The 17,357-nt window shown below is 39.4% G+C and overlaps 1 protein-coding gene across 4 annotated transcripts in view; it reads left to right on the top strand.

Moving 5' to 3' along the window:
- Nucleotides 1-337: 337 nt before the first annotated feature.
- Nucleotides 338-17,357, top strand: part of INTS6 (integrator complex subunit 6) — a 45,559-nt gene continuing 28,539 nt past the window's right edge. For 3 of the 4 annotated variants that reach the window (XM_061994222.1, XM_061994238.1, XM_061994247.1), the window contains exons 1-3: nucleotides 436-868; nucleotides 1,096-1,173; nucleotides 1,943-2,092. In XM_061994222.1, coding sequence (XP_061850206.1) covers nucleotides 758-868; nucleotides 1,096-1,173; nucleotides 1,943-2,092 — 339 coding nt within the window. In that variant the 5' untranslated portion in view covers nucleotides 436-757. Of the gene's footprint in view, nucleotides 388-435; nucleotides 869-1,095; nucleotides 1,174-1,942; nucleotides 2,093-17,357 lie in introns of those variants that run through there. The other variant, XM_061994229.1, reaches the window with a different exon arrangement.

A 17,357-nucleotide genomic window follows, 5' to 3' on the forward strand; every position in this document is an offset into this window, starting at 1 on the left:
GCTCCTCTGCCCGAGAACGCCCCTCCAAGAAACAGCGCACCCGCCTCAGCCCCGCGTCCCCGTCCCTTGGCCAGTCCTCCCGCTCCCGCCCCCGCCTCTCCCCGCGCATGCGCAGACGCCGCGCTCCCCCACCGCCCTGTCCCCTCGCGGCTCCAGCCGCCCCCCTCCGCCCTCCCCCGGCGATTTGAATATGCTAATGAGGCAATTCCTGGGAGCCCTATGGTGAGGCTGGGAGGCGGTCACGTGGGGCGAGGACGCGCCCTTCAGAGGCGGGCCCCGACCTGCCCAGGCTGCCTTAAAAGCGGGCGGCGAGCGAGGAAGCGCCTCAGTCAGAGAGAGAAAGTGCCGGGGTGGTGGGGCTGCGGCTGCTCCGCCTGAAACTTCTGAGTAACATCAACAGGGGGAGGGGAGGGCGGGCGGCGGTGGAGGAAGGTGGTGTGGGGGGGAAGGTTAGCAGCAGCGCAGCCCTATCCGCCGCTCCCTCATAAACCAGCCTGTGTTGGGCTGAGCAGGCCCCTCACACAAAGGAGGGCAGGGCAGGCAGGGCTGCCCCCCCTTCCCCCCCGCCTCGGCAGAGGGGCAGCGGGGAGGCGCCCTTCCCCGTGCAGAGCACTCACAGCCACTTACTCCTCTCCTGTCCCCCGTCTTCTTCTCTTCTTCCCCCACCCACCCCTTTCCTTCCCCTCGCCCCGCGGTTCCCCCTTTAGCCCCCTGCCCGCTGTCCATGTAGCCGCCCGGCCGCCGGTCCCTCCGCACTATGCCCATCTTACTCTTCCTGATAGACACGTCCGCCTCCATGAACCAGCGCACCCATCTGGGCACCACCTATCTGGACATAGCCAAAGGCGCTGTAGAGACTTTCATGAAGGTACCGGCTCTGCCTTGCGAGAAGAGGCGAGAGAGAGCGAGAGTGGCTGCGCGGGGAGGGGAGGGGGAGGCAGGGCGCGGGGGGCTGCCTGGGCCGGGGGCGCGGGGCGAGGGCGGGAGGGACGGAGTGCGTGTGTGTGCGGGCAGGGAGGGGAGGGCCGAGCCGGGGGGGCTCCGGCGGTAACGCCGCCTCTCGGCTCACGCTCTGCTTTGTCCCTCGCGCCGCAGCTCCGAGCCCGGGACCCGGCCAGCAGAGGAGACAGGTACATGCTGGTCACTTTCGAGGAGCCTCCCTACGCTATCAAGGTAACCGCCGCTCACCACCCCCCCCGCCCCTCCCGCCGCTTCCCCCCGGCCTCCTTCCGGCCCCTCCGCGCCGCCGCGGGCCGCTGCCGGCGGCCGCCCCCCCGCCCTCCTCGCCCGGGCTGCCGGCGGTCCGGGGCAGCTCGGCACGCACGGGCTCCGGCGGCGGCGGCGGCAGCGCTGACATCAACATGGCCGACATTTTTTCCCTGTGTGGTGTGTGCGAGCAGCAATGAACTGTGGGGGATATTCAAGTTGGTAGAAGTGACAGCAACTCCAAGGAGAGTTCAGCTTGGAAGGGGCGAGCGGGGGAAGGACTGACTTCAGCCCAGAGAATCCTAACTCGGAAGGGGACGGGACTTCCTTCACTCTAGCCGGGGGCGGGGTGGGGGGACGTACCGCAGGGAGGAAGGGGGTGGTGGGTCCACATGACACAGGACGGTGAACCTGTTGGAGGTCGATCCAGAGCTCCCTCTGGAAAGGGCAGTGGGAGAGTGGTGTAAATAGCTGTAAGGTTTGTGCATCGATGGCTTCACAGAAATTTGTCCTGTGGAACAAATCCAGAATCTTCATTTGACAGATGGGAAGCTCTAAGGTTTAAGGGGAGTACATAATTTCGAGCTTTATGGAAAGACACAAAATATTAATAATTTCTAAGGTGTTTTGTTAACATTTGTAGTGGATGTCGTGCAGCAAGGAAAGCACTTTATAGCTTAACAGGAGAGTAAACTGCACATCTGGAAAATAAGTCTTCTTACATTTCTCTTTTCAGGCTGGCTGGAAGGAAAACCATGCAACGTTTATGAATGAACTGAAAAACCTTCAAGCTGAAGGACTTACGACTCTTGGCCAGTCCCTAAGGACAGCTTTTGATTTATTAAACTTAAATAGATTAGTAACTGGCATAGACAACTATGGGCAGGTAGGTTGAATATTAATAGGTGGAAAAATGGTAAACCACAAACTTCTCAGAGACAACAATTAACTAGTTGTCCAAAGTGGCATCTTCATCAAATAATGTGGGGGCTTCTTCAAAAGAAAGCGGAGATCAGATAGTTGGAAGAAATGTAGTCATTGACGATGGTTTGATACCCAACTTTTTGGTTTTTAAACTTCTATTACTCTCAGTTTTTAAACTTGATGTAACTTTCAAGTTGGCCTTCTCAGTTAAACTTTGTCCTTTTTTTTCTCTGAGTCTATGTTTCAGAAGCTTATCTGGTGAACCAGGTGGGATCATGAAAATTTACGTTCTCCATATAGTGCTGTATAAAGTACGGTTTGGAGGATGAACTGTTTTTCGGACACCACTACATGTCCAGAAGTACTGAATGGAGCACAACTTTTTCCAAACCCATTCTTTCCAATGAGTTCACTACAGCTTTTTTCTGCCTACCTGTATTTTTATAAATCTGCATGTTGTATCAGAGCCCTGAGAAGCTGTGCTTTTCCAATGTATTGTGGCTATCCCTTTAAAGTAGGGCTTCTTTTTGGGATGAGCCGGCATTCTGTTCAGTAGTACTAGTTGGTAAAAAACAAACCAAGTTAAACGCACTTTCGGAAGGGTACCCAGTTCTTTCTGGCACCGGATCAAACCCTGAATTTGTTTCACATAAAGGATGTTATTAGTATTGGGCAAAGTATATCATACATTTTTCTCATGGGACACACTAACTGGGTTCTCCTCTTTCATTTATTGTTCTCATGTAACGATCCCTCTACTCTCTGGATTAGATATTGCTTTTGGTGTTTAACGTGTGATTGACCGTGATTGTGAAAATTGGTCCACTTTCTCCTCCTCCCCTTTCCAGTCTAAACAGTCTATATGACAACATGTCATATTTGTTTGGGAAGGAAGTTTCACTCATGCTGCATTGTGTGGCTTTGCCACTAGGAGATCAAGTGAGCCAGTTTGGTGATGAAACTTAAAAAAAAGGTGCTAGTTCCACACATGGTTATTTTTTTGTCTATTACCATCTGCTGTCCTCTTATACATCTGTGTGCTAATCTTTCCCATTTTCTGATGTTTTTGTTTAGTTACATGAGCTATACAAAGCTTTTTTGAACGCTTATCACTGTAGGAACACACAGAGTACTTGCTCTTTCCCACTGGTACTGACAGTTATTCTAATTAAACCCATGTCAAATAATTTGTGCATGGTGAACTGTGCTCAACTGCTCAAGTGGGCCGTTAATTGTCATGACTATTTTGACTCACTAGTAGTGTTCATTACTGCAAGTAGCTGCTTTTTTGTTTGTGGAGCAATGACTTTTTCCAGTGTCTGTTCTGTCTTGGTTATAAGTCTCTGGACTTGAGCCCACCCTTGCTTGTGCTTGTTTTTTGCCCTGTCCTGCATGTGGAGCTGGCTGCCCTGTTCCACATATGCAGTCAGGTGACTAAATAGAAATTCTAAATCTTTTTAATGTCTGCAAAAATAGATGAATATATTGCAAGTGCCAGGTCATCATCTGCTGCTGAAGTCACAGGTTCCTGTTCTGGCTCTACTGAATCAAAGTAGCAGTTTTTCATAAATCAGATGAAATTCTGGAGCGCTTAACTAGTCCTTCAGCACTTGCAGGATGAGATTAAAGGCAGTTAACTTTTCCTCAACTTCACATTGGCCATTGAACACTGTCATGTTATCCTATCAGCTTTTTGTTGTTCATATCTATTACTTAAAACTTGCTCAAGGTATATGAGTATTTAAACATAATACATGATGAGGGAAAATTACGAATGCAGGGTAATAAAAGTGATCAGAATGCTCAGTTGTGTTTGAAAGAGTTTTCACCCAGAATATAAAGTACTGAATCACTTTTTTTTAAAAGCAGTTACAAATATTGAGACCATAGAGTAGTAGTTAAGTAAAATATATCAGACAGATGTTTAAAGAGTGATTATCTTAGAGGAGAATATAATCTTGCAAAAATGCAACATTTGAATGATCTCAGGTGTGGTATTACATGAAGTAATAAATCCAAACTTTTATTAAGCTTTTCTGTGGGAAATTTCTCGGCTTTGCATCTTTTCACTATCTTTCCTATTTCTTGGTATATTGCCAGGCTTCTGAGTTACTTGCTAAGATCCACTTGTTCACATGTGTGACTTGTAAACCAGATTTTTATTATACATACAAATGACAAGATATGATACAAGCTTGATGGAGTTGTCTGGTTATGTCATCCAACAGCATGATGTCCCCCTGCTGAGTACGAACTGTTTGTATAAATGGCAGTGTGACTCATTACACTTGATTTCTTTCGAAGTAGACCAGAGTTCTCCATCAGCTGACTTCCTGAACAAGAGTGATGGCTGAACGGTCATTCTGAAATTGAGGAAAATCTCCTGCTTCATGTTGTCTTGCAACATTAATTTTCAGATTTTTAATATGAGTATTTATGATATGACTTTTGCAGTAAATAAGTACTGACTGGGTGGCTCCTGAAGATTGAGTTACAAAGTGTACAGCTGTATTAGTTGCTCACAGTATCTCATGTTTGGATCTTAAAGGGACACTGTCGATGCATTTAGATTGTCAGGAACCTGGAAGATTTTTTTGCAGGCTATGTCTGATAATAATGCCGTGGTATGGCTTTATATAGCCTTTTGTCTTACCTAGAGTTGTTAGGTCCACATTTCTGTGAAGGTTTTTTTTTTGACAACAAAACATTTTGGAAAGTACACTTATTTTAAGGTGACTATTCCTTTATTTTTTACATCACTTTCAGACTAATGAGTTCTGTATTAAATTGCTTGAGTCCAATAATATATATTTTTTTCTCCTCTGTAGTATACTTTTTGCTGATTATGGTAGCAGAATAATGAACTTTCAAACAAGGTGTCAGCTTTTAGTGATTACTAAAAATAGTAGTCCTCTTCATAATCTGCTTTTTTATTGAAACAAAATACAGGATTTGGATGTCTCCAGGTAGAAATTAATTTAAGCACATTAAGTTTAGTTAGGGCTCACAGTCATATCACACTCCACTTAGCCCTGTTTGCACTTAGGTAATTGACTCCGCCTTGTCATATTTTCCCCAGTTCAGCTTTTTCATTGTTCCAGGTGGTTTGAAATACTGAACCTTTTATTAGCAGATTTTCTGTCCTCTTGGAATACATTCCCAAGTCTTACGGCTATAGCTTTTTCAGCAGTACATATGTAATCATAATTTAACTGAATGGGTTTATATGAGGCAAATGTGCAGCTTGTTATAGTTCGTGGAAGGGTTAAATATTAATAGATACATTTATCTTTCTGTGGAAACAGAAGACATGAACAATGTAGCTATTATTATAATACAGTAAAAATGTAAACACGTGGTTGAATTGAACCATCCATGTACTACTACTACTATTTGCAGTTTGTAGTGATTTCTAAGACTAAGCTCTAAGGTAGGTAAAATATGTATCAATGGTGTTTTAATACTCATGTGCAAAGGAGCAACACAGCACTACCAAAACTTGAATCTGATGAATGTTTGAAATTGCTAAAGCTCTGATTCTCTTGATACCCTGTGTGTTTCACCTTGCCTATTGTTATTTGCATAATGAAGGTCTCATACAACTTTTTTTTTCAGCAATATTGCATAGAATGGAGTTTGAGAGGATAAAATGTACTTATCTGAGTGGATTTCAAAGTGGTTGAGTTGAGACATCGAGGTATTTTTCCATTTTTTTCAGGGTGAAATTTCATTTTAATATTGAAGCTAGAAACACCACTTTTCAATAACTCAGGCTTCTCATGAGCTTTTTATCTCATTAGAGTATCTTATATTCTTCAGCATTGTAATTATTATTGATATGCTATATCTGATTTAGAGATGACTTTAACTTTTAAACAAATTTGATGTGACAAAAACACATACTAACTTAGTTGTTTTGAAAAAAAATCCAACTATAATGCTTCTGTAATCCAAGTGGATCAAGACAGGTATCTTTTCTTCACAGTGATGAGTAAGGTGCTCTCTGGATTTGGACTAATACAAGAAACACTGTTTTGATGACTTAACAGGCTATGTGCAGTCCTGTTGAAAGCCTATTTTTCTGCAGTGCATTTCACATACCTACAAAAGCATAACTGAGAAATTTTGAGGCCAACTAAAACCCAAATGTAATTGAACCGATTAACAATGTTTTGGGAACTTAAAAATATGCTAAGGGCTGGAAAGACTTATTTCTGACCTCAGAATTGGAAGGTGTCCTGTATATAATGACATTGCGTTGAAACACTACTTTTTTTTTCCCCCAAAGATTTATTCATACCATGTATGGACCATCAAACAATATAATCTTAGGTTAACTGCTACTCTATAGTTCTCTCTGAATATATGGTTAGACTTTTTCTTAGCTGCAGTAGCAGTATTGCTGATGTGTTCACATGGTGAAACTGTTGGTGTAAAGATCAGCATGTTTTGCCACAGTGACTTAAATATTGTAGTATTTCAAATGCATGTAAATAGCAGACCTAGAAGATCAAGACTAATTGTGACTGTAGGCACACAACATCTTTGTTGAAGTCTCTCATTGGAGACTGGCTCCTTGGCTATGTGCTTGTCTGTGCCTGAGATCTGCTGAGCTGTAAAAAAAACCAACAATCACACATGTGAAATAGTGTCCTCTAACATTGCATCCATTATGCTTTTACAGTAATATGTTCTGGTTTTTTAGAATTGTTGAGCAGTTTTATTTTCCAAGTAGTTTTTCCCAACCCCTACCATTCTGTGATTCTATGATTTCCTTGCTTTCAAAAGCCAAAATCCTTCAAGCCTGACTTGTCCTGGTGTTCTGGTGTTATAAACATGATGGTGGAGTGGCCTGTGTTGAGTGTGCATCCAAATTTGGAACCAAAGTTTAGGTTAGCATTTCCTGCTATGTCATTCTGGCACAGTTTCACAGGCAATTTACTTCTCATGTTGGTAGAGGCAGAGGTTTACACTTCTAGAGCAGCTCTCCCATTCTCTTCTCCCTGAACCCCTCCCCCCTCCTGCCCAGCCTTTCCCGAAGAAAACCAAATGAGACAATTTCAGACAGTAGGAAATAACATAGCAAGCATAGTAATGAGATAAATAGAAGAAAGGGTTTCTCATAGTCCTGTTTTTTCTGGTACAGAAATGGTTTTGATGTAAAACTAGACGTGTGTTACTATCAAAGATCTGTGTGTGCTGTGCTCGTAGAGGTCAGTCTTTCTCACCTCCTATATGTTGAAACTGAACATATTGCTTCCCATTTATACTCTTTAGGCTGTAACCTTTAAACATGTAATCTTATCTGCTCTTGAAATGTTTATAATTTTTAGTTATTTTTGTTTCCTAGTATCCTTTAAAGAGGTCATTTCAAGTGTGTTTTTCATGTTGAGAGGTGGAACTGCATACCTTTCAACCTTCCCAGAGCAACAGACTTCACTGAAAGCCTCAATAATAATAATTATATCAGACTTATTCATTCTTAAAATCACTTGTCTAGTTCTAATCCAGTATATTTTTAAAGAAGAATTTAAAAGTTAAAACAAGCTTACACAAAGTATTCTATTTTTCCAATGAAAATGATCTCATCAGTCTGTTTCAGTAGCAGAAAGCAGTGAGATACTTTGTTGTGTTCTGAATATCAAATATGCTTTGTCCTCTTTGAATCCTTAAGTGCTCAGTATTTCAATAAATTTGATTTGGAAGGGGCACTGCCATAACATGTTCATTGTGGTGTTGATTTTTAGGGGTCAGATGAGCATAGTCATGCTGCCAAAGCTCAAGCAGATGATACAGCTTTCTGTCTCTGTCCAATGTTCTTGGATTCACTAAAAAATAATCAAACTAAGTCTGATGACAGTTGAGTACCAAAATTTTGTCTCGTCTTGACTTTCTATCTGGAACAACATATTTGCCTCGAATCATTATAGACTCCTTGGATATACTAGCTTTCTTGTTTGGGTGCTTAAAGGTAAGGTACATGTCTCATAGTTGCAGTTTTCATGTAGTTTTGAAATATATTTGCACTTCATCACAGCCAATTGTCAAGGAGGCAAAGCAAATACAGATACAGAACCAGGAGTTTGGTTGTCTTGTGAATCACAAGTATGTTGGGGTTTTTTTTGCCAGTGTCTCTGTTATGTTTATTCTCTTTAAACTTGTTTTTGCTTTTCTTATTGAATAGTTACATTCAGTCTTGAATTTCTGTTGTAGGCAGTCCATACCTCTGCAGCTTGAAGGGAAGAGCTGTTATTTGTGTATGTGTCTGAATTTTATTCCAACAGAGGCTCAGTTGAAACTATGATTGTATTGCTTGTGAGTCTGGCTTGCAGTTGCTTTTTTTCTTGAAGTACCTTTGAAAACACAGTGAGTCTTTTAGTTCCTTGAATATTCCCATATCTGTGTCTCCCACTTAATGTATTAATGTTTCCACTTCACGTTGTAATTTTTAGTATTGTATTGTCTGACCCTTTTTCCAAGTTACTTTCAACTGTTTATGCAACAGATTGGAATTCCATGTGACTTTGTGAGTGTCAGCATCTATACAGAACTCTTATCAAATGTCCAGTTTGCATTGCATGATTGTGGGGCCAATTTTTAGTGGTCAAATTATAGAACAGTCTCATTTAAAGAAGAACTAATGCTTCAGATACAATCATAGAATCATAGAATGGTAGGGTTGGAAGGGACCTTTAGAGATCTAGTCCAACCCGCCCTGCAGAAGCAGATCCACCTAGATCAGGTGGCATAGGAATGTGTCCAGGCGGGTCTTGAAGACCTCCAGGGAAGGAGACTTCACAACCTGGTTATATGTGTATTTATGGTTAATCATATATATGAAAAGACCTTTATTTTTTAAAGTGGACTAGCCTGTGAGCCATCAAAGATTCCTGATCATCCTGTATGGTATTTGTGATGTCTGCAAAGGATATCAGATGTTTGTGTATTCTGTGTATCAGCATATTTTTACTATTATAGTGACAAATATTAAGAGCAACCAGGATTTCAATTTCTCTATTATTGCTTGTGGTTTTTTAATTAAGATGGAAGGAATTAATATAATCACTCTGTAACTGTAAAGTTAGCAGCTAATGGACTAGATTTTTCTAAAATATATTGTATAGGCAATTTCAGTTTAATGAGAAATCAAGTATCTGTTATCTAAGGACCTGTTGTTTTCATTTTAGAGGTGGCATCTCTGCCTCAGTTAATTGATTTGCCTTAGCTTACAGAAATGTACGATCCACTATAAAGTTAAGCCTAAATTTTTCTAGTGGGGAAACTAGGTTAGTCCCTACAGATGAATTAAAATAGACAGGAAAGAGGTTAGTCAAGAACCTTGAATGATTTTGTTTGGGACGCTGGATAGACAAGAACTCTCTATGAGTGGACAGAGGGTTTGTCAAAATCAATACTGCAGTGTTAGATATAAGTGTTGACTATATCTAACATATTCCCATGGCATTAATATTGTCGATCTTCTGTAAGTCTAGTCTACCAGGATCTGTAGTGCAGATGAGTTGTCTAGTGTGGGGTTTTAGCAGTGATTCAGGGACATACACATCAAAAGTAATGCTTAATGTCATGTTGTTAATGTGGACAGGAAACTTTAACCTGAATCATCACAATTGGTGTCAGCTCAGTGAGCCACTCCCATGTCCTTTAATTTGTGTTGTTTTCTGTCTACCTGTAACTGCTACAGCTTGTGGAGAGCAGGGTGTTAATTTGATTTCATCCAATAATATTTGAGGATAAATTGTCTGAATATACTGTGCATCATTGTCTTTCTGAGCCAAAAGCCTACATTAAACAAATCCAGAATACTTGTCATTGGAATCAGTTTAGGACACTGACATTCTTTTTTTGCTCAGCATACAGACTATTAGTGAAAGGGACCATCTCTTTCTTCAACCACTATCTTGGGGCTTTGATTCCCAGAATGCTGACTTGACTACGTTCATCACTATATGTAAAACATATCCAGCATACCTGCTCACTCTGCTCCTTAACTTATGACCTCGTGTGTGCTCATAGTTGTGCCGAACTTGAAGCAAGTTGTGAGTGATGTCATGTAGTAAAATAAATCAGTGGTTGATTCAGATCTTTAGTAAGCTGGACTGTGAACTGTAAGGATTCAGAATCTGCTTTAAAAGGGTGAAGTTGCTCCCACTATTGTGGTATAAACTCCACGAGGGAGTTATGGGGACAGTCTTGGGGTGGTTATTCAGAAGAGTTGCCCAATATTCATTAGTCAATAAGCATCTTTCTGTCAGTTTCTCCGTGTTCTGGATTGATGCCCCCAAAAATATGGGGAGAATTTTGTATACAACTCTCTTTGATTTTTCCTCCTGTTCACTTTAGCTTTTTTTTTTTGCATTTTCCCTACTCAGTGTGCTGGCAACTGTTTAGTTCATTACCCCTCTCCAGTATATGGAGAACAGAGGTCTGACTTAGCACTGTGAATTGCACTGACTGAGCTAGGACCAGGTATGTAAAGTCATTGCTGTGAAGCAGAAAGGCTGCAATAATTAGGGACTGGATCCAGAGCTTGACAAGGTTAGTTATTTTTGGAGTAAAACATTCAGATGTATTTTTAGGAAATATGACCAAAATCATCCCTTTAAACCCAGATTCTTTGGGACTGACTTTTAAGTTATGTTTTTATAGATGATTATTTTAGCTCTTTTTGCTTCAAGTTGATAGATGATCAAATACAACCTATTTTTAGCAGCTTGCATTTACTGTATTCAATCAAATAACTTTGAAAACAGCTAGGATTTGTTGGTTGATTTATCCAACTTCAGGTGATTCCAGTAGTGATTTATTTACTAATCTGCAACTAACAGATGCATCTTTTTTTTAAGTGCCAATTTCCAGTACCTTAAAAATAAGGTACAAGTTGTGATCACAGTTGTATTGCTATTTGTGTATTTTAATTGATTTGTAAGGAACAGTCCAAATTTTTGATCTGTCACATCAACGTTCACACATTTCAAACATTAGTGACTTTGTTCTTCATTTCAATGTTTCTCTTCACTGTTTAGTTACTTGCTGAGATTGGCTATATATGAAGTCCATTCTATTGGTTGTTGGGGCTGGTGTTTTTTTTTTTACAAAGGTCACATAGTAAGTGTCAGGAACAGTGAAAGATTCAAAGACTGAATTGTTTTTGAAACTTACCAAGGACCTCGTCTAAATTAGAACACCTAGAAAATAATCAAGAAGTTATCACTTACATAATGTGTTATTGAGAACTCAATTAAATTTGTTATTAGATGGAAGAAACAGGGGCAACCTTGATATATTAAAGTAGCATTTTTGAAACTATGACTTAGTCATGTTGGGAACTCTTGATTTTTAGACACATGAAGACATCAGTGTGTCTTGGGATTTGAAGTTTGTCTCAGTAAATTCTGTCATGTGTTCTTCATTCCTTTATTGTTCATTATGAACATGACATACATGCTTCCTTGACATACATGCTTTCTGTTTTCATATGTGTACTATTCAGTATGGACATTTTGTATTCCAAAACTGTCATCTCTTGCATTGCATCTCCTTTCCAGGCTGCCTTGGGTTGCTTTTTTGAGTTTCGGTTTTGTTCTTAGTTACAAGCTTGTTGAGCAGAATTCCAAAATGACTGAAGATGTGAAATTAAGTAGTCTTTAAGCAGTACATTCAGTGCTAGACTTGGGAACCCAGAATATGTAAAATTATAAGCATCTATAAAAATGATACTAGGCACAGAGAATTTTTTTATCACTTGTTTCAAGATGGCTATGCAATGAAATCATTGCCTATAGAACACAAACTTGCAAGCTCAGGCAAATCAAGCAGATGATTTAAATTTATTTCTGTGATTTTTTTTGTGTGTCATATTTAATTCAGATAACTCTTTTGTCTCTCTCATATTTTCAATGATAGTAAGTGATGTCTGACTAGATTTTTTATTTTTACTGTAGTGCTTTGAAACTAGGCAGGACAAGTATGTCAGGACAACATATGTTTGAAGCTTTAGTAGTTAATTGAAGCCATAAATGTTAGTTTTAAAAAAAAAACCTAAAAACCTGCTTAGGAGCAGCTCCTTATTCCAGTCATCTGAAATACATAAAGTCTCAGTTGTACAACCCCATCAGTGTCTTAACTGCATGTGTAAAAAATCAGGCTTTTTTTTACTGCTGATCTGCAATGCCGGTAAGGGGTGAAGCAAAATCCACGTAACTACTTTGTAATCCTCCACAGACATTCCAAATAAGAAACTGTGATTAGTGCATGTCTTGGGCCTCAGAGAAACTCTTAGATATTTGCAATATAGTTAACTAAAGAATTGTCTAGGACATGAAAAATTACTTTCTCTTTAATCTTGCTGCAACCTGTAGGGAAGGACAGCTGTACATAGCTGAATTTAGGTTTTGGAATCTCCTCACCTCATGGAAGAAAGGTCTCTTGTAGGAGCTACCGTACCTCACATACCCAGACTTTCAGAGTGTGAATAAGTGCAGGAGAAATCATGACTGCTTGAACAGCATTTTCCATTTCCTCGGGGAAAGAGATGGTGAATTAAAGGAAGCATGAGTTCAGACTTTGATCAGTACTAGCAGATGTTCTTAAAACTCTGTTTTTGAGGTCTTCTCCAAAAGATAAAATCACCTGACATGAGTATTACCTTTCAGCCTGAAAAGAAAAGGAGGGATGGGGTGGTGGAGCGCAGAGAAAAAAATCTATATGTATGTGTGTAATACAGTTAAATGTTTGTGTCTGGGCCTTCCAAAAGATGGGCAGCAAAAAAGGGAGAATTGAAATGGTAGTATGTGCTGTCACTGGTGTCAGAAACCATGACCTAACTGTTGTTTTAAACACAGAGTTAGATCAGGGTTGAGTGGCTGACTCCTTATTTGTACTTACATAATCGTTTAAGGTTGTTTAGGTATTTGCAGTTTTACAAAATAAGTATTTACCAGTTAGTGTGGGTTTTTTGACATAATGTTCAAACAGAGCATGCCTCATGTTTATGTTCTTGTTACTCAATCACGTCATACAAGGACAGATTTTATTAACTTGTGCCCCCTCTGCTGGCTAGTTTTCCAATTACACAGTGAAAATACAAGTTTACATAGGTGATGTACTCTCTCATATGCTACTTTTACAAACTGATGTTTGCCCGAAGAACCTTTTGGGTGTGTGTGGGGGAAATACAGTGAAAACCATGTGAGTCCTAATTTTTGAGAACTGGTGGTGGTGTTGAGAGATGGAATTTTCACAGTGCGTGGTTATTGTCTTGGGCTCACTCAAGACTCTCATTTGTCAAATCCTGTTTTTCCCATCATCTCTCAGTTGAAGAGATTTGGTGTTTTGGAGCTGGATCTTTATGGTGATCTGGGCTATGGAAGACTATACTTTGAGCTTCTAAAACCTGCTACTCTGATACATCTACAGAAATGCTACATCTGCATTTCTGATAGCAGTCATTTTCACCTTAAGATGTGGAGTTTTATTCTTCCGTGCATAGTAAGAGACACTCTCAAATTACCTACAACAGGTGATTAATATACTTGTTTTCTTCCTGAAACCTGTCTTTGAGGTAGTATTTCCAGCTGCCAAGCATGAATGGGTGGTAGAGGGTAAGTCCTACCATCTTGGATACTGCAGGGAGGGTTAGAAGATAACAGCGTGATCCTACTGTAGATAATGTGGACTGTAGTTAATGGTAAGAATCTTCTTGCTGTCCTGCATCCCTTTCATAAGAAAACTGGGCATTTTTTCTTGGTGGTAGTGTAATTCCTGGAATTCCTTCATTAGATCATTTAATAAAATTTCAGTCTGTGCCTGATGCGACATCTACCTTTGACATTAATCAGGCATCAAGGGAGATCCTGTTTTATATTAAAATTTCTTTTACAATTTGAAAACTTCATAGCAGACTTCAAAACACACTTGAATCCTGTGTAAAACTCACTGATTAGTGTAGCATTCATGGAACTTTCTTCTGAAGCTTCTGAAAGTGATATTGAAATACATCCACTGTATGAATATCTGATCATCTACTAGTAAGACAGAATTACTACCACTGCAAATCTGCATTATCAGCTGCATAATCAGCAGCATCAAGGGAACATATCAGAATCTTGCGGACAGCAAAATGGAGATGAGTTATCAACATTTTTGTTCATGAAGCCTGACTTTTAAGAGGTCTTAAACCTGTACAGAATTTGATTACATTCTTCAACTCTTACTCATTCAGAGTGAAGTCACAGAAGTCTCTCTGGCATTTAAATGGTTCCTGTTTGTGAGGTCAATCTCTATCCTAAACCAGCATAACAAGTAAATATGGTTTCAAAGCTGTTTATATCATACATATTCAATCACTTGGCTAACACCATGATGCACTTGAGAGGTACTTTGCTTTTCAGTCAGTCCACAGAATCATGGAGCTCTTGTGGCATGTCCTTTGAGAAGCCAGATTTATCAAATCAAATGTTCTGATAGAACCCAGCTGCCCTTTTTTCTTTTTTCCCTATAGCATATTCTTCCTTGTGTTCTGGTAGATCAGATTTTAACAGTGTTTGTGCTAAATATTAATTAGGTGATATGAAGCATAGCTTCATCTGGGAAAGCTTCCATTTAATGCCATTTTGCTTCTTATCAAGTAGGAGGAAAGAATTTATTAATCTATTGAAGCAGAAAGCATATTAAATCCTGAGTACTATTGTGTGTACATATGTGTGCATGTCTAGATACATTTGAAAAAATCTTAAAGGCAAAGTACTTGTGAAGAGCTATATTGCCAGTTATGAATTCCATCAAAATACTACTATGATGCCAGTGTATTCAGCTAGTTTTGACTTGGGAAACAATTGTGTGAATGCATAAAATACAGTTGATGCTATAGGTCTTCACAACTATGTTAATTGGTGCTGCAGGGACAATAGAAAATAGTCAAAGTTACTGAAAATGTGAGTGGGACAAGTAAGTTGCATGAGGTGCCGTAGTTCTTATATAGCTGACTGTCAGATCTTGACTGACTGTTCTGCCTTGAGTAATCACAGAATCACAGAGTTGTTGAGGTCTAACCCTTAACCCAGCACTGTCAGATCCACCACTAAACCATGTCCCTAAGCTCCACTTCTACACATCTTGTGAATACCTCCAGGGATGGTGACTCAGCCACTTCCCTGGGCAGGAATGAAGAGGAAAGTCTGTAATAAATGTTTAGTGCTTTAGACATTTGATGGATTTTGCTAAAGCATAACTGAAGTTCCTAAGGTACAGAAAGTAAGTGAAAGTTATGATGATTGGGACCATCTGTTTTAGTTTGTTGAAATTCAAGCTCGGTATTTTGGTATTTGTTATCAGTTTAAAAAAAAGCTTTAAGGCTAACAATTTTGCTGTCATTCTGACTTCTAGTTTTCATTTCAAACTATTGTTTTTGAACAATGGCTGCTCACAGATTCTCATGATCATTTATGAGAATCTTGACCTTTTAAATTCTAAAAAACCTGATTGAATTGAAAAAAAAGATAGTGCACTTTCATATTTCCTGGTCAGATCTCTAAATTTACTGGCAGTTAGGGCTGATATATGATGTGTGTGCAACATGACTTACATTAAATTCAGTCACTTACTGAAATGAAAGCATAACTCTTAGGCATTTGATTGTGATCTGAAAACGAGATTTTTCCAGTGATTAGTAATGTATTCTGTTGAAAATATACATTTTACTTGAATTTACATTTATTTTGGACTACACGCCTTACTTGGACATGAAGCTTTTTGTACTACTAAATATGTCTTTTTATAGTACTTGCTTGTTGAACATGTCATTTTTAGTCCCTGACTTGGCCTTTTTTTGGTCATGTGCCTACTTCATCTATTTAAGTTTTTCAACACTTCTGACTCTGAGATTAATATTGAAATGTGTGCGCTGAGATTACAGTAGTCTTCAATAAATTTTCTGTTTCTGCATGTATAATACTGAATACTTGCACATCTAAAGGTCACCACAGCTCTTGGATTGCTTTACCTGTATACTTTGAAAAAGAAAAATAGTCCATGAATGTACTTATCAGTCATGCTGAAAGTTATTGCTAAGTTTACTTGCATGTGAAAGAAATTCTTAGTTTTGAGAGTCTTAACCAGATAGTAATGTACCTTAATATTTTGGTAGGCTTCTGGTCCAACCTGAGGCTCTCTCTGAGAGTGGGCTAGCTGTATGTCTTACTGTGACCCTAAGTGAGCAGTGTGGAGCTCAGTGGTGCTCACAGATCTATTTATTCTGTGTTATCTGGGCACAGATCTACTTCAGCTGAAGACTGAAGAAATGGTCACCAATATAACTGAGTTGCTCTCTGAGTTGGAACAAGTAATTGTGAAGCTGTCAAATTGTTCAAAAGAATGTGTATTGTGTAACAGATAAGTTACTTTAAAGACTTTGAATCTCTCGCTTATTTTTGGCCTAGCAAGCTTGCAAGATTGCCTTGATGTTGATGCTGATTTTAAAATAATTCTTCCTAAAAGAGTTGTGTGAGGTTGTTTTGGTTTTTTTTTGTCATCTCAATGCACATCTGTCCATGAAAATACGAACTGTAGGTGAAATGTAAAAACCCTTTTGTACCACATTACAGTATTTGATGGTTGAATAGGATGATCAGGCATAAAACCTTAGATGCTTCTTTCTTCGGATTTTTTTTCACTACTACTAAGAACCTTGAGAGGGAAAAAGCGTATTACTGAAAATAATTTGCAGTCAGATTGCTCTAGCAGCTATTCAGATTGAAATGGATACCAAATGAGCCAATTTTTCTTACAGAAGACAGTTAGCTGAAGTCGCTGAGGGAGCTAGTTGCCACTGAATTCTCAGCTGGGAAAACAAGTAATATTTAGTTTTTCCAAAATACTTGTTTATAAGCAAATCTATTAAAAAAACCCAAAAAAGCTTTAAAATAAAAATTGGAAATACTTTTCAATTTACTGTAGGCTGAGTAGTAAGTTGTGACTTGAACTACCATAACTAAATATAGCAGTTGAGCTTCTAGACTCTAAAGTGTTTACTCTTATATCAGTGATTATAATCTACCTGAAAACAAATAACACCAGAACAGAAATATCTTGACTTGTGTGCTTGTTAGAATAGACCTGTATCATGTAGCTTAAATAGGGGATGATGCCCTTATCTTTCCACAAGTACTGATATTGAGGCCAAATTGATCTTTACCAAACTTCTTTACCCT

This window comes from Colius striatus, chromosome 1 (genome assembly GCF_028858725.1).
Source record: "Colius striatus isolate bColStr4 chromosome 1, bColStr4.1.hap1, whole genome shotgun sequence".
Classification (NCBI taxonomy): Eukaryota; Metazoa; Chordata; class Aves; order Coliiformes; family Coliidae; genus Colius; species Colius striatus.